This window comes from Pygoscelis adeliae, unplaced genomic scaffold, assembly GCF_000699105.1.
Source record: "Pygoscelis adeliae isolate BGI_AS28 unplaced genomic scaffold, ASM69910v1 Scaffold302, whole genome shotgun sequence".
Lineage (NCBI taxonomy): Eukaryota > Metazoa > Chordata > Aves > Sphenisciformes > Spheniscidae > Pygoscelis > Pygoscelis adeliae.
The window spans coordinates 1,877,336-1,904,976 of record NW_008824372.1 but is presented as its reverse complement, the minus strand read 5'-3'; the positions used below and the strand labels follow the sequence as shown (position 1 = coordinate 1,904,976).

At 35.1% G+C, this 27,641-nt stretch overlaps 1 protein-coding gene across 1 annotated transcript in view; it reads left to right on the top strand.

Annotated features, from left to right (window-relative positions):
- The window catches only part of NR2C2 (nuclear receptor subfamily 2, group C, member 2), a 36,612-nt gene that overhangs the window by 3,722 nt on the left and 5,249 nt on the right, over window positions 1-27,641 (top strand). Inside the window, exons 2-12 of the mRNA XM_009320107.1 lie at window positions 9,239-9,349; window positions 12,602-12,802; window positions 14,016-14,118; window positions 15,175-15,354; window positions 17,505-17,652; window positions 19,324-19,417; window positions 19,833-19,966; window positions 21,606-21,783; window positions 22,803-22,924; window positions 23,436-23,575; window positions 26,468-26,605. Of these exons, the coding sequence (XP_009318382.1) occupies window positions 9,239-9,349; window positions 12,602-12,802; window positions 14,016-14,118; window positions 15,175-15,354; window positions 17,505-17,652; window positions 19,324-19,417; window positions 19,833-19,966; window positions 21,606-21,783; window positions 22,803-22,924; window positions 23,436-23,575; window positions 26,468-26,605 (1,549 nt within the window). The remainder of the gene's footprint in view (window positions 1-9,238; window positions 9,350-12,601; window positions 12,803-14,015; window positions 14,119-15,174; window positions 15,355-17,504; window positions 17,653-19,323; window positions 19,418-19,832; window positions 19,967-21,605; window positions 21,784-22,802; window positions 22,925-23,435; window positions 23,576-26,467; window positions 26,606-27,641) is intronic.

Below are 27,641 nucleotides of genomic sequence, written 5' to 3'. Positions count from 1 at the left end.
TCCAGGCAATACACACATTTTTCATAAAAGCCTATTATTAATTTAATAGCTGAAGAAGTTCATTAGGAAAAATATCTGTAGAAAAGTAAGTCTTTCTGATTTGATTTGAGATGTAGCATTTTTTATGGTGTAAAACTTGTTACCATATTTTTCATTGAAATTTTTTAACTGTTTTATTGGAGAAAACTTGTAAAAAATAATTTAAATTTCAGGGTACAGTTGAGCATATTTAGTCTGTGATTGCTTAACTATGCCTTACTTTAATTTCTATTCTCTTTTCTATATATTAATAATATCTCTGAAATCAGTTTATGCTTAGTGAGAACTGACCAGTGTGTTCAAGCAATACAATTACTTTGGCTTTTAGTGGTGTGAATATAGGAAATGTTCTTCTACTTAAGTTAGAGAAGCTTGGAGGCTTTAAAAATTCCTCCACTACATGGCCGATTGATTATTCCTTCAATATATTTCTCAAATACTGCTTTCATAATCAATGTGGTAGTGGGGAAATAAGCTGTAGAAAGTATTGAAAATTTGGTTAGTAAGTACAGAAATTTATTAAATATATACATATGCTCATATAAACACACCTACACATATAGATATATATGTACACTATGGGCAAGTCAGTTTAGTAAATTAGTACGCGACTTCGAATCATAGAATAGTTTCAGTTGGAAGGGACCTGTAAAGGTCATCCAGTCCAACCCCCCTGCCATGGGCAGGGACATCTTCAACTTGATCTTCAACTAGACTTGACTGTATGGCTATGAAGAAACCTTACTTATTTCAAAGGACATAAAAATAATGAAATGTCTAGAGAAGCTTAGTTTCAAACTATCGATTTTATATATACATTTATGTATTTTATATATACCTTATATATCAGAAATTTAATATAATATGATTACAACTAAAATGTAGAATTAAAGTGAACTACTTTACTGGTAAAAATTCAGAAAAAATAAGTATAAACATACAATTTTATATATGTACATTTTTATGTGTACAAAATGACAAAATGATGAATAAATGAAAGAGAAGAAGCCAAATTTAATTTTGCCAGCCTTCAAAATGCAGCTAATTGCCAAATACTTGTTTTTAGTTTAATGATGAAAAAGGCAAGGCAGTAGATACGTATGTTTCGAAGTGTATTTTTATATTTCTTGAGTTTTGTGCAGATCCTCTGTGTCATTTAATGGAAATCATTATTAATTAATTTATACACACTGCAGCATATGAAATTATTGCTAGTGATACTTGTTGGTTTGAGAGCCCAGGCGAATGCAGTCCTCTGCTGACTGGTCCAAAGCAGACAATTCTCCATGCTATGCCACTTGTGTTTAGCTTCTATCTTCCAGTGGTATAGCAGAAGTACACTTGGCATGCTTCATGAAATTGTTTTGTTCTCCCACTCTGCCTACGTATAAATAGTGTTTGCAATGTGAGTGCTAAAATGAAAATACCAGTTGCATCCTCATGGACTTTTAAGGAAATCAAACAGTAGTTAAGCATGAAATGTTTTTAATCTGTACTAGATAGGATGGGTTAATGCTGTGAATCTGAAAACTGCTTTGAGAAATGTGGAGTCTTCTTAAGTCCTAAAATTACGTTTAATACTGATTGCTTTTTCCTCTTTTCCCCTCCCTCCAGTTTGAGACAGATCGAATTCCACAATCCCTGGGCACATTAGCAAAAATTCCAGTACAAGATATGGTCCCAGTCTTCTGCAAGCACATGCCAGAGAGGTCATAGGCATTCTTACATTGACATTTCCAATAAGTGAAATACATACAACAACAAAAATAAGACTCTTAAGTAGAATGATAGGTTTCTGAACTAATTTCTGAATAGTGTCTTCCTGTGAAAATTACTAGGTACAATAATCTCAGAATTTCTCATTAACTTAAGAGGCCCTCGGTTATATTAAACATAATATATACTCTTGTAAGCATTGTTTTATAAGAATGTCACTGTTGAAATATTAGAAACTCTAACATTACAAAATACTAATTCTGTTTCGCTATGGATGTTTATTACAGTAGCATAGTTGGTGTCCTATAAAAATAAGAGTGAACGCCTTTGTAGCTGTAGTATTTCTGTGCAGCATATAGTACTTGAGAAAGTTCCATCAAAAAAAGGATTATCAGGCCCTAAAAATCATAGAATCATAGAATCATAGAATCATTAAAGGTTGGAAGAGACCTCCAAGATCATCGAGTCCAACCATCAACCCAACACCACCATGCCCACTAAACCATGTCCCTAAGCGCCTCATCTACCCGCCTTTTAAATACTTCCAGGGATGGTGACTCAACCACTTCCCTGGGCAGCCTGTTCCAGTAATGTAACATTACTCTTAATTAAAGATGCATTTTGTATATTTTATATTATCAAGTCTTTGAGATTTTGTGGGTGACTTAGGCAGTTGTGACAAAGCTGTTAACTACATTAGTAACTACTAATGTAGTACTAACTACTACGTTAGCATTTCATTTTAGCACTACTGTACTACTACTAATGTAGTACTAACTAACTACATTAGTACACTATAGTTGATAGGTTTCGTATTTTATTTCAAATTTCAATTACTTTGCCAGCTTGTCTTTTGATTCAGAAAACAAGCAACTTTTAATCTTTTTTTTTTTACTACGTACTTTTATAGTACTTCTGCTTAAGCGTTACAAGAATTCCACCTTCTCTTTGCAATACAGCTATTCCAAACTTCAGAGTTGGGAAGTCTACTTCTGAACAGAGGGTTTTGTAGTGATAAAGCGTTATTATAGTCAGGATTTGTTTTTTGTCCCAGGAAAGACAACTGCTAATCAGGTATCATAAATGTCCTTCCTGAATGAATTGGACAAATAAAAGCCTAGAGTGACCACGTTATTAAGTATGGTGTCAGATAATAAGCACAAGGAAAATCCAACTAAAATTTCATTGGGTTTTCTCACATGTTTTAGGTATACTGCTTTTCCCCACAGTAGATCACAAGTAGTTGACCTAACATTTACGTTGTACCCATGCTGTAAATACACTCCTTTACAGTAATTATTCATAGATATTATTTTTAGAGAGTTGTACAATAGATAATTGTGGTTTCTATCAAGTAAAGAGCCTAATTTCAATAGTGAGCACACTTCTGTGCTAAGATTAGGAGTCCTTGAAGGTAAAATAAAATACCAGTGCTACTTACAGACACCTAGGTCACGCATTTGTTGCATAAGGCTTTGTAGTAGAAGTCCACTGCATTCAAGTTTACTGTTGTAAAACTTGTCAAGTACATGGTCATTTTTCCCAAAACTTCACATACCATAACTTTAACAAATTTCACTCTCTAAAAATTTAAAAATATTTTCTGTTTTCACCCATTTGTCAGCCTTCACTGCAGCCTCATGTTAAGCCTCCTTTGTTAAGGAGTTTAAATTTATTAATCACACGTGTGTCATGAACTTAGTGTAGGAATTCTGAAGTGTATTAAGATTGATTGTGCTATTTCATATTTGAGGGCCCAGGACTAGTTTAGAAAGGCCTATGTTCCTTTAAACACATTAGCTTAATGAACTTTAAGGCTAAATAAAGACGCTCCACAGGGAATGTGGTGGATTTTCCTTTCAATTTTGCTGATTTGAAAACAATTCAAGATACAGGCAAAGTCTTTTCTCAGATTTCATTTTGCTGTTTTACAGTTCACAGTGACCAGGCTGAGGGGCTTGAGAACAGAGGGAGGGGGAAGCTTGATAACCTGGGACTATCTTCCCCAGATGAAATTAATCTTACTATTAGACAAACTCCTTCAGCAGCTGGCAAAACAGCAGGAACACATTGATTCTGCTTCCTTGGTTACAGGGAATGATAGTGCACTTGACCTTCAGAGGAACAGGGTCACAGAGAGGGCATTTTAAAACAATACTGGCTGCTTTCTGTGATTGGAATTCTCAGTATGGAGACTGGATGAAAATATCTGTGATCTGACTAAAAGTGACCTCGACATTTCTCTTGGATTGTTTTGCCCTCAGAGGTTTGCTGAGGAAAAATGTAAATAAGACTGCAGGAAGAATTGGACACTGTAAGTACTAGAGTCTGTACAGTATACAGCTAGGGAGCTCCAGGAAGAAAACAGTACTAAGTGCATTAAAGCAGATTATTTTTCCCCTGTCTCTTAAAATAAGTGTATTTGATGTGTTTTGTGTAGGGAGATTAGGGGGGGTTGACCTATCTTTTACATTATATGTATTATTTTCTGACTATGTCTAAGTCACAGCGTTAGTGGTTACTTTTAAATGATTGTTGATTAAGCCTCTGTAAAATGTGGTGCACTGAAGTTTTCTATGATATATGGCCTACTTTGTTTCTTTCCTCATCTCTTGAAGATGAAGTCTCATTTGAGACTCTTTCCAGTCTTAAAGAAATTAAAGTGTATTTAATTTTTTAAAATACATTTTAGAATTACAGAAACATACCATTATTGACTTTGGAAGACAAGGTTTTTGCATGTACAGTTTCCAAAGCAGTTGCTTTAAACATGATCCATGTTTCATGGTGTCAAGTTTCTTCTGAACAACAGATTAGACTAGTCAATGTTATGTTTAATCTTGTAAGTGAACCTAATATAATGCTAAACTGTATTATCTTCCTGATATGAGTACTTAAAAGCCATTTGCTTTCAGAATACTTTGATTCAATTTATTTGGGAGTCTAATGATAGCTTAATTTTTCCTATAGTATTTATATAAGCTGTCTGAAGTTAACCTTGTAAATCTCTGATAGAACTTTTTTAGAGTAGTAGTCCATATTCTTGGACTACTATTCCTTTTTTTTAATATTTTTACTTAAGAAGTCAAATTTGGTGCAATTGACTGGGTAGGACCATAATAAAGCATCACATATTTATCCATTCTGATCCTTTGTAGATGTGCGACAATGCTCAAGGTAGAAATTTAGCTGTCAAACAAAATGACAGATTTTTTTCCCCTCATTCTTGTAAATTGTGTATTTCAAAAAATATGTTCCATTTTTGCATTTGATTTATTTACCATGGCTGCTGTTCTGCTGTCAACCAATGGCATGTATATTCAGTCTGGAAAGTAAACTTGAGATTTTTAGTAGCAGTCAGAAATTTAAAGCTGTTGTTATTCCACTGAGTATTAAGTAGGCAAGCCTGAAAAGAAGGTAAAATTTTGCATTTCAGAGTCCTACACCATCCTATGTATGCATGTTAATTATAAAAATAAATTATATGTGCACACTGAAGCATTTATTGGTATTAGACAAATTATTCTCCATTGGTGCACCATATCTTCTCAGAAGAGAAGACTATAATATTGTCTGTTTTCAGTTTAATAAATATATGTTCTTGAATATTTAAACATGAAAATGACATATCAGCATATAATGGCGGCTGGTCTCAAACTTACCCAACTTTATAGAGAACTCACTGTTAGACTTAAGATAACCAACTAGTCATGCAGTGAGGATGAGAAATAACTCATATTAAAGGAGACTGGAGTTGATCAGTGAAAATCACCTTTACATGAGGACGTGGTCCATTCTATAAAAACTGAGAAAGTGTTTTAAAGCATAAAGCACTAGTTTTCCTATTGACATGGTACCTGGAACCACTGTTGTACACTAGGACACCTTTGCAGCAGGTACTTTATAAACCCAGAAAAAAGAAATGGTTGTTTAGTCCCAAAATGTTCACAGAAGAATTTCGGTGCAGTTACCATATATATATACTGGGATTCTTTTTATAAGTTGCTATAAATCCTTGAACAACATAGAAAAATAGATCTATTTATTTCCAAGTTGCCTGCAGTGCATCGTGGTGTAAGGTTTGAAGATGCTTCAAAAAAAGGCTAAGGATTCTATAATTGAAGGTGAAAGAACTGGAAAAGAGTTTTAAAAGATCTTCTTTCTCTAATTTAGACCTTTTACAGGGTGCATAGCTTAGATAATAATTTGGTATGGAAGATAAGGAGATCATTGTTCAAATGTGTCCTCTCAGAGTCTTGACTTTGGGAGTCTTGGTTTTTTCCCTCAATAGGTATCTCGTTTTCTGCTGCTGGATGCCTTCTATCATCCAATAATTAGAAGATTCCACTATTTCTACATCTCTCCTGTATATTTTCCTCATTTATCATGCAACTTTGTGACCTGTGTATTAAAGATAATTAGAGATAGCATGTTCGATTTAGGTTTTACTTTTATAGTATATGGGACTATTTATGGTACAGGCAATAGGAGAGTAGAACAGTATGGCTTCATTAAGTGCTGTGTATTTTAACACCTTTGCTTCCCCAAAGAGACTGCAGTAGATCTTCCTTGCTATCCAAACTGTTTTTTTCTTTTTTCACATCACAAATGAACTTTTTTGTATATTAAACAGGAAAGCTTAAAAAATTAAGATTTTTTCCATGCAAGTTTAAATAATGACTAAATTGACACTACCTGGTTGTCCAGCTATATAAGTTTTGATAAACAAATCATTCCAAGATTGTTTAAAAGGGGATTTAATAAAAACAACTTGTGAGCTTCCTGGTTTTGGCCACATGTCACTGCAGATATTAAACACTAATTTGATACTCTCAAATTCCCATATAGAATGCAATTATTATAATCAGTCATACGCTAAACACAGTCTTATAGCTTCTGTGAGACAATGTAAATTTATGAAAACCCAAATTATTGTTTATAATCACAATTTACAAGTATTGTAAATGATACAATTTACAATATAAAATTATTTGAAATTATGAAATCATCAAAATGCTAAATCTGTTTTAAAATGTAAGTAAGATTTATGTAGCATTAGGCAGACTTATGTAAAAATGCAGGCTGCTAAGTCATTGACATTATAGAACATTTTTCCAAAGAACAGAGTTTTGGCCTATATGCATTGTTTTCAAATAAGTAGCTATGGGTTAAACTGAGTGTAGAAGAAATCAGTAGTGCCATATTCTGTTCATTCTTTTTATAGAGTACATCACTGCAGTATTTTATTCCAATTGAAATGGAATGTCTGCATAAATTTATATTGTATTGTAAGAATTTACAGTGTTTGTTATTCAGATATGCTGCATATGTAAAATTTGCTGTCGGCAGTCTTTTAAATATTATTGTGTTTTTCATCTTTATGTAATAACTTTCAATAAAGAATCTGACTGCAACTGTATCCATGTTGTGCTGTTGACTGTGGACAGCAATGTCACCTCTGGAGTTGCTGTAGTCTACACCAAAATACTAGTGTTTTGTCTGCACTAACTGTTGTTCAAATATTTTTGCAACTTTTTTGAAAATACTGGTGGACACATGCAGTGTATGGCAGAATTATCTCCTTTGTTTTGAATTTTCTCACAAGAGTCAAAACATTGAGCCATGTCACAGGCTAGTGACTTGTGAAATGCACCAAGAAAGCAGAGCTTTTGTAATGAGTACAGCACAAATAAGCATATGTAATTTTCTTCCAAGTTACTATATTAGAAGTAGCAGACTGATTTAGCTTTCCCTCTACTTCATTGAAAACAAAGAAACAAAGAGAGATCTGGAACTAACCATGTTCTAATTTTCCAAGAACTTCCAGGATAATTTTGATATATCTTGTTTTGATTTTGTTTGGTTAAGCCCAATTTTTTGTGTGGTCAGGTTCCAAACTAAGAATAGCAAAAATGCATGTACCAATAGTGAAAAAAATACATATAGACATCTACATCTGCAGATACTTCTCTGTGTTAAAGACTCTCATAATAGCTTCAGCTCATGTTTATATCTGAAAAAAACCCCAATAATACTAAATAAGGTACTTTTTACAAGCATCTGTATATCCTAAGCTTAATAAAAATGGGACTGGATGGTTGTGGGAAGTGGCAAGCAGTACCTTTCTACCTGCGAGCTGACTGTAAGGACTAGAATACAAGTGCTTCATCTATATTACATTTACAATTATTAAGAAGGAACAATTAGTACTAACAGTTGCATCAATAAATCTGAGGATGAACAAGCACAAAATCTAAATATGCACAACTGTAGAATTATGTGTGTAAATGTACATTGCCAATGCCACATCCCTTCTGTAAACAGAAGATAAAGGCTGTCTAACCAATGTTATCTTGCATGTTTAATTTAACAGTTTTGCTCTGAAAATAGCTATGCAAGGGCTGTTTTTCAGGCTTTTTCTAGGTATTCAGAACTAGATTTGCATTATAGTTTGGTGCTCTAGAGAGATATGGAATAGAACAAGAAACAATAGTATTCAGTTGTAGTGCCAAATTTAATCTTTGTCATGCTAGTGAAATCCTCACTAGAATAACAAGAATTAACCACATACACCTGAATACATGCTGAGTATATTGGTGATCTGTTCGAGCATAGATTCCAGAAAAAATCTGCACCACTCTGAAGTAGAAAAACAGAAATTGGGGCACAATAAAAAGGGAGAGAGGATATGAGCACAACTGGAATTCTAATTTATTCTACTGTCTAAAACACAGATATCCAGATAACCAGCCATCTTAATTTTAACTGTTTACCTTAAAGATATTGGGCAGTTAAAATTGTTCTTTCTTGAAAAATGAAATCACTGTTGTCTCCAAGTGAGCTGTATAGACACCACACTTTCAGAAGGCTTCATAGATGAAATAAGGTCAGAGACATAAAAACTAAAGGCCAGTTTGGTCAGATGGGAGTTCTGCACACTCTTCCAGCAGATTCCATCTATCTGTTGTCCCATATATGTTCCTGTGGTTGAGGACATTTTTATTTAGGGGCCTAGAGAAAGCTTTTCTAAATTTGGGCTACCTGAAAATTAAAAAATTAGTTCATAAAATACTTCAAAATTATTAAAAGGTGAAATAGGTAACATTATACATTATTGTGTATACGGTCTATTTTGTTTTTACAGAAGCAAGAAATGAGGCAAATATATAATCGAAAGTTGAAAAAAGTATTTCTGCATTTCAGTAAGCTGAAGGATCACATAGTAATTATTCAGTGATTTATGTGGGGGGGGGGTGGTTTGGTTTTGTGGCTTTGGTCATCGTATCAGATTCATTCTGTTCCCCAAAAAAGCCAATATTCTGAAAATTCATTGAAAACAAATCCAAGTTGGTTTAATGACTGTAACCTTTCCACTAAATTTAGATTCCATGCTATAGGGCTATCTGATCTCTAATAAACATACATATTTTTAAAAGTGTTCAGTACTGTAATGGTAAATTAAAATTCTGTATGTTACTTACAGGTGCAGACTGTTCAGACTTCACTATCTGAATCTCCAGTGATGACCAGCCCTTCCCAACGTATCCAGATAATTTCCACAGACTCCTCTGTAGCTTCACCACAACGCATTCAGGTAAAAGTCTATTGATTAAGTAACGAACTATTGCATCTTCTTTTTCTTCTCCTCCTCCCACTTAGGTTTATACAAAAGCACGCTAAAGTCTATGGAAGACTTCCTTTAAATTTTGTGAGAACAGATCATTTTTAGTGCCAACTAAAACTCTCTTTCTCCCTCAGCATGTATTTGGTGATGACTAGTTGGCTGTATATAATAATTGTATTGATGATGTAGTCAGTGAGGAATATTTGCAGAGGTTAAATTTAGCCTATGTATACAAGTCTCCTGAGCTCTAGCCATAGCAAATGGGCAGACATTGTCAACAGAACACCGAAGATGGACAATTGACATTGTCGTTCTACTTCCTGTACATGATACAATTTTTTCTGTAATGTTATTTTCAAAGATTCAAATTGCAGCATGTATAATGATGTACATCATTAGTTTTTCTTATGAACTTCTTGTGAAGTTCATAATTGAATATCATTCACTTCTTATCCAGCCTAATTTTTTTGTCTCGTTATATATTACCATCAGTGCTTATATCTGATCCATGAAAAATTACAAAGAAGTCTCTATGATTTTTCTTTATAGACAGCACCAAGGAGATGTTCTTCAGTTATCAACAACATTTAGCTATGTATTTTATCTAAGATGTTATTCCTTGAAGTTATCAACAGAAGGTGGAATCAGGCAGCCTTATTGTTTCACATGCTGATTCTCAAGATTCTGTTACGAGGGAAGGTTTCTATTTTTGATACAGTTGTCTGGTAACACAATCTCTATTTTGCCTGGTAGAGTAACCATATCAACATGTATCAATATTTCATTGCAAGGTAGATATTCTCACAACATGCATAACTGAAGCATACTGAATATTTAGCATTCATAAGGTAGGTACTTACACTGTAACTTTTGTTCAATTCTGCAAAACAATCTACCTCCTTATATCACTGCTATTTCTGAAAAAACCCTACAACTCCATGATGGAGAATACACGATGAAGCAAAATAATCTACCTCCTTATATCACTGCTATTTCTGAAAAAAAACTACAACTCCATGATGAAGGAGAATACACTGTGAATTGTCCTGTTAGTTAACATCTATATGAAAATGATGGAGGCTGAAAAAATCTCAGCAGGGAAAACTGTGGGGAGCTTAACAACTTAACAGTTTTACAACAATGGGACTGAAGGGTAATGATTGTCTTTTAACCTTTGAGCTTCTTTGGAGCTTTATGTTTGTAGAGTCCATACACTTATGCACTGAAACGTTTATGCATATGAGACCTAAAATGGCTTATTCTATTCTGTAAATATAAGAATCTAAAGAGTCCCTGAAAAGCTCTGTCTTGTCCAAAATTCAATAGTAGGCTGGCTTCATCCCCAGCTTTGAGTACCATTTCCTTTGTGTAGGTTTCTTTAGGTTTTTAATCACAAACTGTAACTGAAGAGTTTCTGTAATCTAGAAAAATCATCAGCTCTGTAATTCAACTCCTGCTTTGGGTAGTTCTAATGCCTTTTTAAGGCATTCTAGCTTAGTAAAACTATTAGCATATGTCTTACTTTCTGTAAGACATGTTACACAAAAAGGACATGACAACTAGATAAAAAGTCTAGGTAATCAAAATTAATACAATAAATACCTGTTATTGTGACACCTAATACAGTCAATTTAATAGGAGTATCAGTGTGTGTAAATTTGCATTTTATTTTCAGTAGTAGTTTTAACTCTGACATTAAGCCAAATACATAAATGAATTATATCAAAATAGCTTTCATAGTCAGGTGTATACAAAATGAATACAAAACTCAAGAATGTACCACTATGCTTTTTTTGTCAGCTGGAGTAATTTTTTATTTCATGTTTTTATAAATGATCTGGAGGTAGGAGTTGAATGTACATGAAGTAAGTTTGCTGATGATACTAAATTAGGAGGAGCTCTGGACTCCCTTGAGGGTAGAGATGTCTTACAGAGAAATCTGGATAGACTAGAGAAGCTGGGCAATCGCCAACCATGTGAAATTTAATAAGAGCAAGTGCTGGATTCTGCACCTGGGATAGGGTAATCCTGGTTATACATACAAATAGGGTGAGGAGAGGCTGGGGAGCAGCCCCATGGAAAGACATCTGGGGGTTTGGGTTGATGGCAAGTTGAATATGAGTCAACAGTGTGCCCTGGCAGCCAAAAGAGCCAACCATGTGCTGGGGTGCATCAAGCACAGCATCACTAGCTGGTTGAGGGAAGTGATTGTCCCACTCTACACTGCACTGGTGCGGCCCCACCTCAAGTAGTGTGTGCAGTTTTGGGTGCCTTGATACAAGAAGGACATCAAACTATGAGACTGTGTCTGGTGGAGGGTGACCAAGATGATGAAGGGTCTCGAGGGCAAGACTCAAAAGGAGCGGCTGAGGTCACTTGGTTTGTTCAGCTTGGAGAAGAGAAGGCTGAGGGGGAACCTTATCGCAGTCTACAACTTCCTCAAGGGGGGCAGCAGAGGGGGAGGTGCTGATCTCTCTCTGGTGACCAGCAACAGGACACAAGGAAATGGAATGAAGCTGCATCAGGGGAAGTTCAGGTTGGACATTAGGAAAAGGTTCTCCACTGAGAGGGTGGTCGGTCACTGGAACAAGCTCGCCAGGGAAGTGGTCATGGCACCAAGCCCATCAGAGTTCAGGGAGTGTCTGGACGACACTTTTAGTCATATGGTTTAGTGTTAGGTAGTCCTGCAAGGAGCAGGGAGTTGGACTTGATGATCCTTATGGGTTCCTTCCAACTCAAGATATTCTATGATTCTATGATATTTCTGTGATGCTGTCTCACTAGGCAGAGTATACCCTTCATATATACATGCCATTCATCAGCTGCAGTCCTTAACGTTACATTTTGTTCTTACTCTGTCTGGGATCCACTGTATCTAACTCCTTTTGAACAGTTAAATGTGATTACAAGATCTCCCCATATCTCTTCATTATTAACAATGTCAGACTCGCGCTTGTCACAACTCTGTCTAGTATTTTCCATCTATGTGATAGGTATGCAGATACATATATATTTTATACATATATTTGGTTTGATTTTATTGTTTCGCACTTAGGTAGGTAAGTGCAGTAACTTTGCACCAGTGTAATAAATGTACAAATAGCAAAATAATAAATAACAAGGACAATTATCAGAGAGTTTCATAGAATTCTGAGGCAGAATGAAAGGTTTTAAAACATGAAGTTTACTGTGGCTCATAAAATTCTTCAATGTGTTTTACAGATTGTGACAGATCAGCAAACAGGTCAAAAAATCCAAATAGTGACAGCGGTGGACTCAGCTGTGTCTCCAAAGCAACAGTTTATTTTAGCCAGTCCAGATGGAACTGGTGCAGGAAAGGTGATATTGGCAGCACCTGAGACATCTAATGCCAAACAGCTTATCTTTACCACCACAGACAACATTGTGCCAGGCAGAATTCAGGTAAATATAGTAATTGAGATAGACCATAGATATTTGTTTTTCAATCTTTGATTTTTAGATTATTTAAGTCTATAATTGCTTTAAGACAAATTGCAATTGTTTTCTAAAGATCTAATGACCATACTAATTGTAGCCTTCGTTATTCAATCATAAATCCTCCTGTCTTCACGTTCCTCATGCATTCCATTGCACTTATCACCCCTTGTTGTGTGTTCTCATTAAAATTCCAAAGATATAAGCGAATACTTAAGATGGTGCTTGTGAGGAGTGCCAGGGTTTCGGATGGTCTGTTCAAGATTCACAGATATACAGAGATACAACTCACCTGAGCAAACTTATGTTCACAATGCAGTATCAAGACATTGCAGTAAAAGCTCTTTGGAGCAGAAGCTGTCCTCTGTTACAGTTGTTTGTGGGTCTTGAGCATAATACAGACCAATGGGAGCTTTGCAGAACAAATTATACAAACAATTATCTCTCTCTAGTGAAATTTGAGATTTCTTCCTAGCATTCTTAAAAAAACCCAAAAAATACCAAGGCGCCTGGTCCCTATTGCTACTGTTACAACAGAGAGTATTTTACAGGGAGAAGTATCATTCTTACATAAATATTTGAAAAATAATATTTTCAGTCTTTTAAAATTTATTTTACTATGCTAAATGGGTTATCTGATGTTACAGAGGGGTGGGGTTTTTTTAATTTTTCTGTGTTAAGTGGAATGTTCTGAACAGAGGTTTTGGAATCCAAGGCCTTTGGAAGCTAAACTATTTCTATAATGGATCTCAGCTTCAGGCTATCCCCTCTGAACCATATACCCCTAATAGCTAGAGGAGGGATAGATGGGAACAGCACCTGAAATACAGCCATCTTTGGCTAAAATATAGCAGCTATTTGAGAGTAATTGCAAGAAGGGAAGAATACTGTTGACTGCACAAGTGAGGAAACTTATTTGTACTGAACAAAGCTAGGAGTTTTATTTGGAATTTGTTTTGCTATGACTGTTTCAATAGTCTCACTATTGACAGTAAAAAACCTCTCATTAATTTGCATTTTATACTACTTAATTTCATTCCACATATCATACTTATTCACAAATTCAGCCACCTCTTCCCAGTTGATACACCAAGCTTGTTCTGTAGGCAAAACTCCTTACTTTCATGTCAGAAGAAAATATTGGCTAATTACCTCTTTTTGTTCTGGAATTTTGTTTTAGATAGTGACAGACTCTGCTTCGGTGGAACGTTTGCTGGGAAAAGCTGATGTTCAGCGGCCCCAGGTAGTAGAATATTGCGTAGTCTGTGGTGATAAAGCATCAGGTAAGGAAGCATAGAAAGTAGTATTCAATAAACTTGATTGAAAGGATGGCTGGGATGAAGGGAGGAGGTTTCATGTATTTCAACTGATTTTAGCCATGCTGGTGGCAAAAGCAATTGAATCTAAAATGGAAATAGATAACATTGTACTTTGTATCTAATACACACAGAATAGTTAAGCTCTCCTTGGAAGAATATTAGTTTGTACTTCAACTGGAGTGTATAATAAATCAGCATGTGCTGAAAGAGAAAATAATGATTGAATAGCTCCTGGTAACTGAAAGAGACTATTAAGCATTTAGTCCGGTTCCCTACAGCTATGGGCAACCATGCAATAAACAGGTCACCTAGAAAAGTCTGCCTGCTCCAGGAAAACACTTCTTAGTGCTCTCTAACAAACTTAAGACTTCCCAGTGGATTTCGGTCATCTTCTATCACAGAAAAGGCAAGTAGAGATCAAGTGAATCCTCAGTGTTTCAGATCCATGCAATAACAAGGAGTCTATGAGGTAAAATTTCTACATTAGCCAAGGAAGTGGACTGTGCTTTCACGCTACAGAGAAGACACCTTTCTGTCTCTCTGTCTTGCTTTCTTTTATTTTTTTAAGTGTTTATGTAATTAAAACAATACCAGAATTTATATGTATAGGAATTTTAAATTAAGATTGCATTTCAAATTTTGTTGTAAAATTACTTATATTTTGAAATTACTTTAACTTTTAACCTGTATATTCTTTTAATGTATCCTACAATCTGTAATAGCGGATACAATTGCATCTGTACTTGTCCTGAGTGGGAACTACCACTTCACAGGCCTCTCATTCAGAAATAGGCTTAGCCTTCCTCTCTTCTCTCCACTCTCCCACCAAAAAGCCCTGACACTAGGTAAACAAGAAACATCCTGTAAGACTTTAACAATGCTTTCGTGGTCCAAAATGATGGTAAAAATACAAAATAAATTTAAAGGGTGACTTTTACAGTGTTTTACTTGCTTAAGATAAATATTTTTATGCTAAAATACAAGTAATTTCCATCTGATAACAACATATATGTTTCCTAGGTCGTCATTATGGTGCTGTCAGTTGTGAGGGATGCAAAGGTTTCTTTAAAAGGAGTGTGAGGAAGAATTTGACCTACAGTTGTCGTAGCAACCAGGACTGTATCATCAATAAACACCATCGGAATCGCTGCCAGTTTTGTAGGCTTAAGAAATGTCTAGAGATGGGCATGAAAATGGAATGTGAGTGTTAAGTACCCAATGTGATACTGTGTCTACCAAATAATAAATATGTGGACTACCACTTTTTAGTGTGTTCTCTCCATTTTGGTGTATGTTGCTTGAAGGAAACAGAACTTTCGGCAGCCAAAGCATCTACCGTACCTTTCTTTCATCACCATTTTATTCTGAGGTGCAGTAGTGATTTGTTTTGAATCATGTCTCATACTACTGTAGTCTTTGAGGAGCCCAGTTAGAGCCTCACTTAGAATGCATGTTACAAACACAGTGTATGTTTGTAATACAAAATATTTTAACATGGATGGACATAAATCCGAGTCTAATGTTCCATGTTCAGAATCTGCTTTCCTTCTGGTTTATTTTTGCTGCTTTTTCATTCAATGATAGAAAGTAGTTGATGTTTTTTTTTTCTTTTTTAATTTTTATATTAATTTCGTCGTTTGTGAGCGTTGTATTATAAGGCATTGTATAAACTGTCATATTTTAAACAATATACTTTCATGTTTGTATACAGTGCTTCGTACAATTCCAGTGCTAGCATCCAAACACCTCTTTCAATGTATTTTGTTTCCAATTTATAGCACCTCTGCTCCTTCAGTCCAGCACTTCGTGAAGCCTATTATCTGGTTGTTTTGTGATAAATGTATGGAGAATTTAAGGTGAAGCAACAAATAACTTCTCTTTTTCCACTCTGATCTAGGCAGGATAAGTTCCAACCACTGAGTTCAAGGGAGGCAGAACTTTAAGCTGTAAATAGGGAGATCTTTCTTGTATTTGCACTCTGGAACTCCAGACCTGTAGTGATGATTGTTGTGCTTTGCACACGCTGTGCTGAGTATAGGGGGACACATTTGTACAAGAGAAACTGCTTCATTTCCAGAAGCTAAACCTTTCTTATCCAAATATGATTAGGATATATGCTCACTGACTTTATTGGGCATTGGGTCAGGTTTCTGGTTAATATTTATGTATCCACCAAGCCAACAAAATGGATATACCTACTTTTAAGCTAAATTTTGCTGACAGTAACAATATTAGCAAAAATAAAATCGGGAACTAAGTAACTCTTGCTGGTTATGGGGATAGAGAGAGACGTATCCATGTATTTTACTGTTACATTCAAAAGGGCTATAGAGGAGGGTTGAATTTTTTTGTTTGCTTGTTAGTAATGTTACTCTTCTAGAGCAATAACTGCTATATGATTAATTGGTAAAATGAATAGCACAGAAATATTGTCTCCATTTATATTATGGCTTACATTTGCAAAGTGTGTGAGAATTAATATTAGTACAACACTTTTAAAAATTCTTTATATTATCCTCATAGTCCTTTATTCATTTTATTATTCCTCATTTTCAAGTGAAAAATTGATGCAGTCGAATGTTATGCCAAGCTATAGAGGAGTTTGTAAAGTTTAGTGACTTAGATTCCAGATAACTTTCTGTAATCTGTTTAATAATAATATCTTAATATTATAAAGATGCACTTTTCACTTCCTTTAAAATTACAAAGTTACTGTGTCTTACTATTTTTATTAAAAGATTTACCACACTTGTTTGGCACGTTGGAGACTGAGCTTACGTTCTTCTGGTTACCAAGTAGAAATATTTTAAATTTGAAAAGGTTAGTTTTGGAACACTGTTCCCTAACTGGGTGGAATGAATGGATGTGAGTGAATTGCATATCATGCAGACTTGTCTCCCAGGGAATTAACATGCATCTCTCGTGTAACTTGCCCATCTTGACTTTTTCTGGGTTTGCACTGTTTTGACTCATCCAGAGTATGACGGCATCTAACATTTAGGTATAGCTTTACCTGTAAAAAATAAATAAACAATTTGAAAACACATTTTGCAGAATGTTCCATCTTATTAAATGCCAGTGAAATAGCAAGCTTTGATTCCAGTTCAGCAAAACTTAAAGCAAATGATCAACCTGTGACTTTCTTAGTTAAAAATGTACATCATCACAGGTGTAGTAAAATTGGAGCCTGTGTTTCTTCAGTCTTCATATTAAATTTCCAGTTTTGCACTGAGCTGATACACCATCATAACTGTGCAAACTGAAATCCTACTGTGAGAATTTTACTTTCTTTTTGTATTTTTCAGTTGAATTACTTCCTTTCAAATCTGCATGTTTCTATCTTTATGTAGCGGTTCAAAGTGAAAGAAAGCCTTTTGATGTGCAACGTGAAAAACCGACCAACTGTGCAGCTTCCACTGAAAAAATCTATATCAGAAAAGATCTACGAAGCCCTCTAATAGCAACTCCAACATTTGTGGCAGATAAAGATGGGACGCGGTGAGTAGCTCAGTTTAACGGTCTTGTTTAAGGTTATTTGTGCATATTACTTTGGAGGCACACCCATATTCTTTTTTCCCCTCTGCTGTAAAGAATTGGACAGAAAAGAGCTCCAGTTCATGAATCATCTGTTTCCATTACCAAGACCAACCTAGATTGTTCTGCTTCTCATGAAGGTTTTTATGTCTGAGTACAGCTGGGTGGTTTTCAGTTCAGAGCTGCCTCTTGTCCAGCCAGGTCAAAGCATAGGCAAGGCACATATGTGATTTTCAAACAAAAAGCATGTAGGCTTACACCATGATGCATTCAGGTTGGCACTTTTCTGAAATCAAATCTGCAAATGGCAGACTTGGTCTTCCTTCTCCTAAAGACAGTAGTAAAAGAGACTGCAGTGACTGCTGATTCAGATCCCAAGAGACTGGTTTCAACAACAGCAAAACAACAGCAGCTTCCTTTTACTATATGGAAGATATTCTGAGATGGTTCCCATGCTCTCAGCTGTCTCCATAGGCAGTGGGTGTGGAAATGCGTATCATAATAAATAGAGGCAAGATTTGTCTTTTTCTGAGTAGAATAAAGAAGAACTCTAGGTTAAATACCACATTTTTAAAACTGTAGGTCTGGTTAGTTTATGAATGGATAATAACCACCTAAAGATACTGGATCTCATTATTCAGGTTTTATTTATTTATTTAGTATATATTCTTTGTTGAACAAGTGACTCCGCAGTTAGGAAGACTGGGCTGCAAATTTCTTGGAGAATTGTTTTTCAGTGTTCTTGTTTGAAAGTCAGATTGTTCAAAAGTACTGCTCACAGATACATTTGCTTCTTTGAGATTTCCTTGTGCTACAGATCCCTTACAGTCCTATAAACAATATTATAGTCATTAAGTGTGACTTTCTATTATTTATGTAGGATTCGGATTTGCGTAACACATGATAATTTGCTGCCTGTGGTAGTTTACAATGTTAGTTGTTAGTCTCAGACCCCTTAAACTATAAATTCCCTGCAGCCTGAACCTGTCGTGCATGCATTTGTATTGGGTTATGCAGACTGGAGTGTTAAATAAGTAAGAAATAAACTTATCCTTGCTGACTGCAAAGACTTCCCACTGTCTCCCTAAATTAGATACAGCAAAGGGAAAGAATGTTTGGTCAAAAAGTAGCAGAAGTAAAGGCAGCAGAGATTTTATGCAGACCTTGATTACATGACTGTTTCTGGCTACATTTTGGAATGTAAAATATATTTTCTTGACATAACTTTTTTTCTTCAGTGCTGTCCAATGTCTAACTTGGAATCCGCAGTTATGCCTTCCTCCAAAGTCTAATGCATAACACTAGAGCTATTAAGTGACTTCTGAGAGCATGAGAAGACAACAACTTTCCTTAAGACAGAATAAACCAGCATAAAAAGGAAATGAGAGGATATCTGTCTGGGAAGTTGCCATTGCTTTTGCACAGGAAAGGAAAACATTCCAGTCTTTCTGTCTTTCAAGCTACTTTTTGGAAACTGTTTCAGAAAGACTTAAGTCCTGATGAATAAACTCTGAGCTTCATTAAATCGTTAATTTAAAAATTGGTAATCCCTTCTATTCTGACATAAGTTGTTACATATTCTTCTGATTAATGTAAAATACTATTGACTGTCAGATGCCTTATGCTTTTGAACAGGTCAGCAGGTCTTCTTGATCCGGGAATGCTTGTGAATATTCAGCAGCCTTTGATCAGGGATGATGGTACAGTCCTCCTAGCTGCTGACTCCAAGGTATTATTCTTTCAGTTAAGTTTTGAACATATATATTTATTTGTTCAGATTATTTTAGCTATGTACATAGACACAAATAATTCTTGCTCTTGAGAAGATAAGGTTGGGGTAAGTCTGAAGATCTGTATGAATGGAGGTAATAAGCTGATCAACAGGAACATGATTTCTTTTCATGGACGTATTTCTGCAAAAGGTCAGCCACAGGTAGTTCCCCACATGGTATGTCAGCTGGGGCTAGGATTGATGATTACAAGAGGATTTAATGATCATTGTGAGCCATTGTTTTTCCTGTAGGTGTTCAGGAGGAAGGAAAAGTTACATTAAGGGAAAAAGAACACAAAGATCAAAAATGGGAAAAATTTGTGTGATACATCACCTATAATTTTGATCTACTTATATGATTCTTCCTTTTTAGGCTGAAACAAGCCAGGGTGCTTTAGGAACACTAGCAAATGTTGTAACATCCCTTGCTAATCTCAGTGAGTCACTAAATAATGGAGATACTTCTGAAGTTCAACAAGAAGAGCAATCCGCAAGTGAGATTACACGGTATGCATTTATATTTGCATCTTATTTAGCAATTTGTATTCTGTATGGTGTATATTTACACTTACTTATTGAAGTAATTTGGCATTGTGACACCAAACACAGTAGAGGTTGCCCCCTGCTTTGAAACACAAAAACAATTCTTTAGAAATCCAGGTTTGGCTGTTGTCCTCTTGTGAAGAACTGTGTCCTGTGTTACAAATGTAGTGTTCTGAAACTAGACCAGATTTCATACTCAGAAAAATAATAAATGACTAGTTTGTGACCTTAAGAGACTCTGAGAATAGCAACACTTTGGTACTGTTTTATTTGATAGGCTTGTTATATGGAAGCTTCTCCTGCACAGTGCTCATGCCCTTAGCCCTGTTCTTTAGGGGCTGTATTACTGCAGATTTCTTTTTGAGATTGTGCTGCCATAGTACCTGCCAGTAACATAGGGAAAATGTAGTTAAACTAAGATTAACAAACTTTTTTTTTTTAATGTGTAGAAAGAGTTTGAAGTCTTTGTTGTCTTTATTAATGAGAAAAATGGGAAAAAGGAACATGGAATCTTAAAATTTCCAGCAGAGCTTGAGATTTTTATGGTTGGGGGTTTTGGTGGGGTTTTTGTTTGGGTTTTTTTTGGGGGGGGCAGGTGGGGTGAAGGACAACATAAATTGGCAATATAGTGAAATAAGAAAAATACTTGGCCTCAAAACTGTCCATTGTTTCTCAAGTAGAAGATTTTTAAGAGGAGCTTAACTTCAGACTCTTAAAGTCTTATTTAAACTCTTCAAGTGAGTGAACTGATATTTAAAAATACTTGACGCTGCAACTTCAACTTATGTCAACCTTGTACTCTAAAGCAGGAAAAAAAATCCAAAAAACCTCCCCCCAAAACTTCTTGACAAAAATACTGGCAAAACAGCACTATACCATAATACTGTCCGCTGGTATGAAATTGGAGCACAAAATTCTTCTTTAAATCTAAGCTCTGTTATCATAAGAAGGGAATTTACACTGCCTTATTTCGGCAATGGCCCAGCTACAGCTTGAGTATAAAGGAGTCCAGGGACCAGTCTCTCTTATGTTGCTGTCATAAGGTTTCTAAGGCTCTGTCTATACTGTGAGATCAGGAGTGTCTGGCCATAGCTCATCTAAAGGGAAAGGAAATTCAGGCACGTTGTCTAGAATAGAATCACACTATTCTCCACTGTTGTAAGAAATTGGACATCAAGGACAGGGACTGCAGGGTGTTCTCCAGAGTGCATCTGGTCTATAATCCTCACGTAATCTGTTAAACATTCCAAGGTGAAAAGGAGGGGATAGTGAATGGTAAGCACAAGAGACCCCTTTACTAGTACAAATACTAGCATAAAACTATTAGAGCAGGATTTACAGTAGTAAAAAGTTCCCCTGTTACAGGGGAGATCTTCTACCAGCGATATATGGGCAGATCTATTCCTTTTATTAATATCCGAACAGTACAGAGGGGCCACATTGTAACATAATTAAAAGTCTGACCTTGTGTCTTAGCATAAACAGTTCCTATATATGTTACCTCTAAGTGGAAATGCTTTATAGCGTTTAATTTGACCACTACTCTGAATTTTTTTAAGGTGTAAGAAAGTACTCTTTCATTGTTGATTACTTTTTTTTCCAGGGCATTTGATACTTTGGCTAAAGCACTTAATACCACAGATGGTACAGCAGCTCATAACTTGGCAGATGGGATGGATCCTACAGGAGGAGGGAATATTCATGTAATCAGTAGAGATCAGTCAACACCAATTATTGAAGTGGAAGGACCCCTACTTACAGATACACATGTCACGTTTAAGGTATGTTCTTCTTTAAATTGTCTTACTAAACAAAGTAACACTTAAGACATAACCCAAAATTAGTTTACTATGTTTTCTTTATTCTTATATTTAATTTTGGCAATATAATCTGGGATAACATCTGCTATTACAAAGCTTCTAATACAATTTTCACTCTTGCATGCTGTATCTAAAGAGTACAGGTGTTATTTCGTAAGACCTTTTCATAGACAGAAGGGTGCTTTAAAATATATCTCACTTTGCAGTGCTGCTGATAATCACTTTCCATATCATCCATATAGTATGATGTCTTGCTTAATTAATTTATAATTCTAGACAGTGTAAAACTTTCATCTAAAAGGCTCCTTCATATAAAGAGAGGTTACAGTGCCTGCTTAGATGCTTATGGTTAGACCACTGAAAAAGGTCTTACATTTTAGAGATGCTTCAGCTTCAACTGAATACAAAACACACATGTTGATAAACAGCGTGCAAGAAACAGTAAGGGTGTTCATCTTGCTGTAATCAAATCATAGTTTCAAGAAATACAAAGATCATTACTGAAGTAAGTAATACTTAATGTAGTCAAACTTTTTTCATAACCTGCTTATTCCCATTAATGGTGTTTTGTGATTGTAGATTCCTATTACATGACTTTCCCATTTTAGATAGTTAGATTTTAGATTTTATTTTGCTTCTTTTTAAAAAGTTTTAAAAGATCTTTTATAGCACTGTGATGCTAGCCAACACTCCGCAGAGCAATGAAATTTTTAATTATTATTAAATGAATATGAAAACATTTTAAAAGGAAGCATTTCAGCTCTCTCCCACATACTTTCTTGTCTCCTATTCCCATTTTGCATTCCCAGACAGTAGTAATGAGTTATTTAGTACAGTTTTCCTTTGATAATTTCTTGTCACACAGTTCCTTATGACAGACTATGAAAGTAGTTTGAAAGTTTTCACTGGTTGTTTCATTGATAATAAAAATTGTTTTATGTCTGAACTGTATCTATTGTACTGTACTTTTTTTTTTGCAGCTGACAATGCCCAGTCCAATGCCAGAGTACCTTAATGTACACTACATCTGTGAGTCAGCATCACGACTACTTTTCCTCTCTATGCACTGGGCTAGGTCCATACCTGCATTTCAAGCTCTGGGGTAAATGGACTTATTCTGTTGAACGGTTTGCTTTCTAATGAATTTAAGCACTGATCTGAACACTTCCCAGCTATTTTGAATTTTTAAATGGTGATATTGTTTAATTTTTAATGAATTCTTTAAAATACATGAAGACTATGCAATATTATCCTTTTTGAAGAAAAAAATAGAAGATGGCAGAGGAAGGGATAACTACAATATCTGATATTATTGCGGTTACAGAAGCTAAAGCCGAATCAAAAGGAAGCATTTAATTTGTAGAAATATATCTTGGTAAAGAACTGGTGAGCACCATTTTACAGATAACCTGAAATGGTTTCCTGTAGCTGGCCTATCACTTCTTTTTGCTTTTTGAAATACTTGTAATATCCTAATATATGCCTTTTAGTAAAATGGTTTGCAATACATTAATCCTTATTATTAATTGTTGTAATTAACATAATTACACATAGGGTAATACCAGCCTGATAGGAAAACTACCTACAGTTGTTTGATTTTATGTTTTTTATAGGCAGGACTGTAATACAAGCCTTGTGCGTGCCTGCTGGAACGAGCTGTTTACCTTAGGCCTGGCACAGTGTGCACAGGTGATGAGTCTGTCTACTATCCTAGCAGCTATTGTCAACCATCTCCAGAACAGCATACAGGAAGGTATGTTTTCAGTGTGTGATATACGTGTTCAGTCCTGCCAACACTACAGGGACATTTGTATAACATTTCTCATGAGGTGTTTCCTAATCGGTGGCAGAATTGTTCCTCAGGATCCAGGGGAAGGAGAAGCCTTCTCTTGCATAATTACCTTTCCTCTGGTGATCTACAACTTTTGTTGCACTGACCTCACAGAGATCTCTGTGGGATAGAAGTGTCCATAGAAGAAATGGAGATAAGGCTGGAGGACGTATTCTCCTGTCTTCTACATCTGACTGGCAGTATAGAGAAAGACAAGTACATCCTAAAGTTGGGTGTGCTCACAGAGCTTTCCTCCCATCCAGATGTAATTTTTTTTTCCCCTCTTAGAATAATGATGTCTTCTTCCAAACCACACCAGAATTTTTTCCTTCCAGAACTTTCCTTCTCCTCTTGGCAAATGCTATAGTTTTACACTGCAAAGTATCACAACAAGAATATTCTTGCAAGTATAATGGTTTTGGATACTCCTATAATGCAGTAATGATTAATGTATTTTGAAGTACCCTCTGAAGCATTAAACAACCTATTTTCTTGACGCTCTTACGAGGATTTATGTAATTTTATTTTTTAATTCAGTGTTGGCCTGTTGATAATGATGACTATATCTAGAATGGATGATAATCAGTTATGGATGCCTTTTTTTCATTCTTTTCTTTCAGGATGCTCCCAATCAATATGATTGATTAGCGTGAGAATAACATTCCATTTTTAATAGGAGGAAAAAAACAATACTAGCAGCTTTAAACTCTGCAAACACAGCACATTACATGAAAGCTAACTTAAATTTAAATGTGAGTTAAAAGTAGTTACAGAATACTATTTGGTACCAATTTGTTTGATGATTTTTGTGGTGCCATTATTGTGCACACGGCAAAAATTGGAAAACAGGCTTTTACTGAGGGTAGTAAGAGTTGATTGTAGAACTATAAAATGTACAAAAGTAGATAATCTGGAAAAAATGTGTAATAACCTTCAGTCCTAGTAAAGTACATTTGTTTTATTCTACTTTATTAGCTTCATTATCATAAAGTAAACTACGCAGAAATTTGATTCTTAAATGGATAGTATGCTTTCATAATGAATATAGGGTTGGGTTTTTTTCTTTTTTTCTTGTAATTTAAGAAAGCCTGGACAGCCCTCAAAATACAACAAACTAATGTGCCTTTCCTGCAGAGAGAGAGAGGCGAGAGTTTAAAAGACCGACAAGGAAACGTGCACATTGTATGTTCTGCACAGAGTTAGGCTTTTAATTATATCTCTGTCAGAATAAATAGAGCTCTCTATTCCATCTACGCCCCAGGCAATGAATTTGTGGAGGAGTAAGTGGTGGGGCTATTACAGCCTTACGCTGGCTCCACTTCTGTTCCCATGTCTTAAAAAAGAAAAAAATAAATTTGTTCTACAACCTGTACTTCCAGTCATACCATGTTACCTGAGACTGGCCAAGAAAAGAGGATGATTTGTTTTACTATGGTTTGTTGATGATTTGTTTTATTTATCTATTCTGCAAAGTTATCATATTATATTGTGTATTATAACTTTAAAATTCAAAACAAAGTGAAGAACTTCCAGAACTTTATCTAGGAAGCATATTAGTGATGAGGCTATTTGGAAACTCTGGAATTCAATTCACTTTCCCTGACTATTTCTGCACCATTTCCCACTTAATATACAAATAAAAACATTACATTATGTCTATCTTGATCGATCGTGAGTAACTAAAAACTCATATCACAATTCATGTGTTTCAGAAATGTAGATTATGCTTTCATTCTTATTTCAAGACATTGTGCAAAAAATATTTCTTCTGTTCAATCTTTTTATTGCAGTTTCAGAAAATATGTAAAATAATCATAAATTAAATCAAAGATTCAGTTTAAGGCACATGGGTCTGAGCAATCATATACACTATTAGCTGTACAGACAAAGGTAAAATATTTAAGTTACAATGATATGAAATATTAGCATTAGAGATCATGACTGGAATAAAATTATTCTAATGTGTTTCTCAAGAAAAAGTTTTATCCCTTGTGAATTGACTTATCTCTGAAGTTTGATAATAGTAATTATATATTCAAAGATTTATCTTATTGTAATCTCTAAGGTTTTCATTCTTTGACTAGTCTGCAGATATGCAGTCAGAGAGAAGGTATATTTACCAAAATAGAAATCTTTCCCTCCCTCGCTGAGCAGGTAATATCACTCAATTGTAACTTATCCACAAATAATACAAGATCAACATATTAAGAAAGAATATGAAGCCAACATAAGGAACGTGATGTTTCAAATGATGGAAGAATCTGTGTACGTGTATGTGAGTGAATTTACGCCATCAGAAGGAAAAAAGACTATTTACGACAGTAAATGAAAAATTCGCTTCTAGAAGTACAGATAGAGGAAAAAGTAGCACTGTCATTACTGCTCTTGCATTCACTTCTGGAAAAGCTAACTCAATACTGATCGAATTTAAAATTAGGATTGCATGATAGCATTTGTTTTGTGCTTCTGTTTGTTCCCAGAATCACTCTAGCCATTTGTGGAATAATTCACCACAATTTGAGAGTCTCTGCTCAGAACAGTACATCACTGGAAAAAGATTGGTATTGCTGATTATGCTGTACTGGCAAAATTATGCAAAAGAGATAACATTCTGTTTGCTAGCCCTGTGTCTCACTCAGCTTTATAAATTTTCACTTCCATAATCATTCAGGCCATCCTTATATGTTAAGTGGTTTTAAGATAGCAAATGACACAGAAGACTTTAAAATGTCACTTCACTTGTTTTATAAAAGGATATTGGTTAATATATCAGATACTTGAGCTCACATGAAACAGCAAACTATCTTTTTGTAGATAAACTTTCAGGAGACAGAATAAAGCAAGTCATGGAACACATCTGGAAACTTCAGGAGTTCTGTAACAGCATGGCCAAACTTGATATTGATGGATATGAATATGCATACCTTAAAGCTATAGTCCTCTTTAGCCCTGGTAAGGAATTTAGTAACCATAACTTTTTAAATAATAAGCATTAATATGTTAATGTTTCAGCAATTTTTTAAATTAGACTAGTGTCTTGAGATGAGACTGATCTGTTAAGCTGCAGATAAAATGATTGTTCCATAATGATTTATCACAAACAATATGTGTTTTAAAAAAAACTTTGGAGCAACATATCCATGTTATTTACAGTTCCAATGTATCAAGTGTTTCCTGTACACTCCACCTTAGAACTTTAGACTCAATTATCTTCAGCTGAGAATCTATGAGTAATAAGTTGTCTGGGATGTGTACTAGCAATATTAGTGAAGTAAATGGCAGGAAGTATTAGAGGAAATATATTCTTACAGTGACAAAAAGAAATTGGCTTAAATTTTAATATTTTTAATACACTCATAAGAGGCATCGCTGAAATATGAGCAGAAATACCACTGTATTTTATATGGAACTTCCACAAAATCTCCGAAACTAAATGTAAACAGGCTGTCTTCCATTTGTTAACAAAAAAATGACAGCAGACAACTAAAGCATGATCAACAGTGTTTATGAGATATGAGGATTTACTCAAAGACGACACTTGAGATTTTCTGGAATGATAAGGTAAGGACATTAAAAAAATGTGAAGTGACAGTCTCTTCATCAAAGGTGGAGAAATGTTCCTAGGACACAGAAAGGTTAATTTAAAACTGCTGATAGGCTGAGCGAAGGGAAACTCTTGCTCAGAAATGTAAATTATTTACTTTAATTCAAAGGTGTTTACCACTTCGAATTTAACAAGATACAAAAAAAAGGAGTATCTTGTTATCAGGGGTTTTGGGGTTGGTTTTTTTTTTTTTGCATCGATATTATTTTTTCTCTTTGTGATAAAACTTACTTTAATTAGAAGATATTGGTGTCCTGAATTTGCTTTTGAAATTTTTTTTGCAGATTATATTATTAGGATTAGGTTTATTAGGGTTTTTATTCAAGTTGGAGGAGCAAGAAACTCTCCAAACTCAAGCTAGCTCTGTCCCTTTTCAAGGGAAGA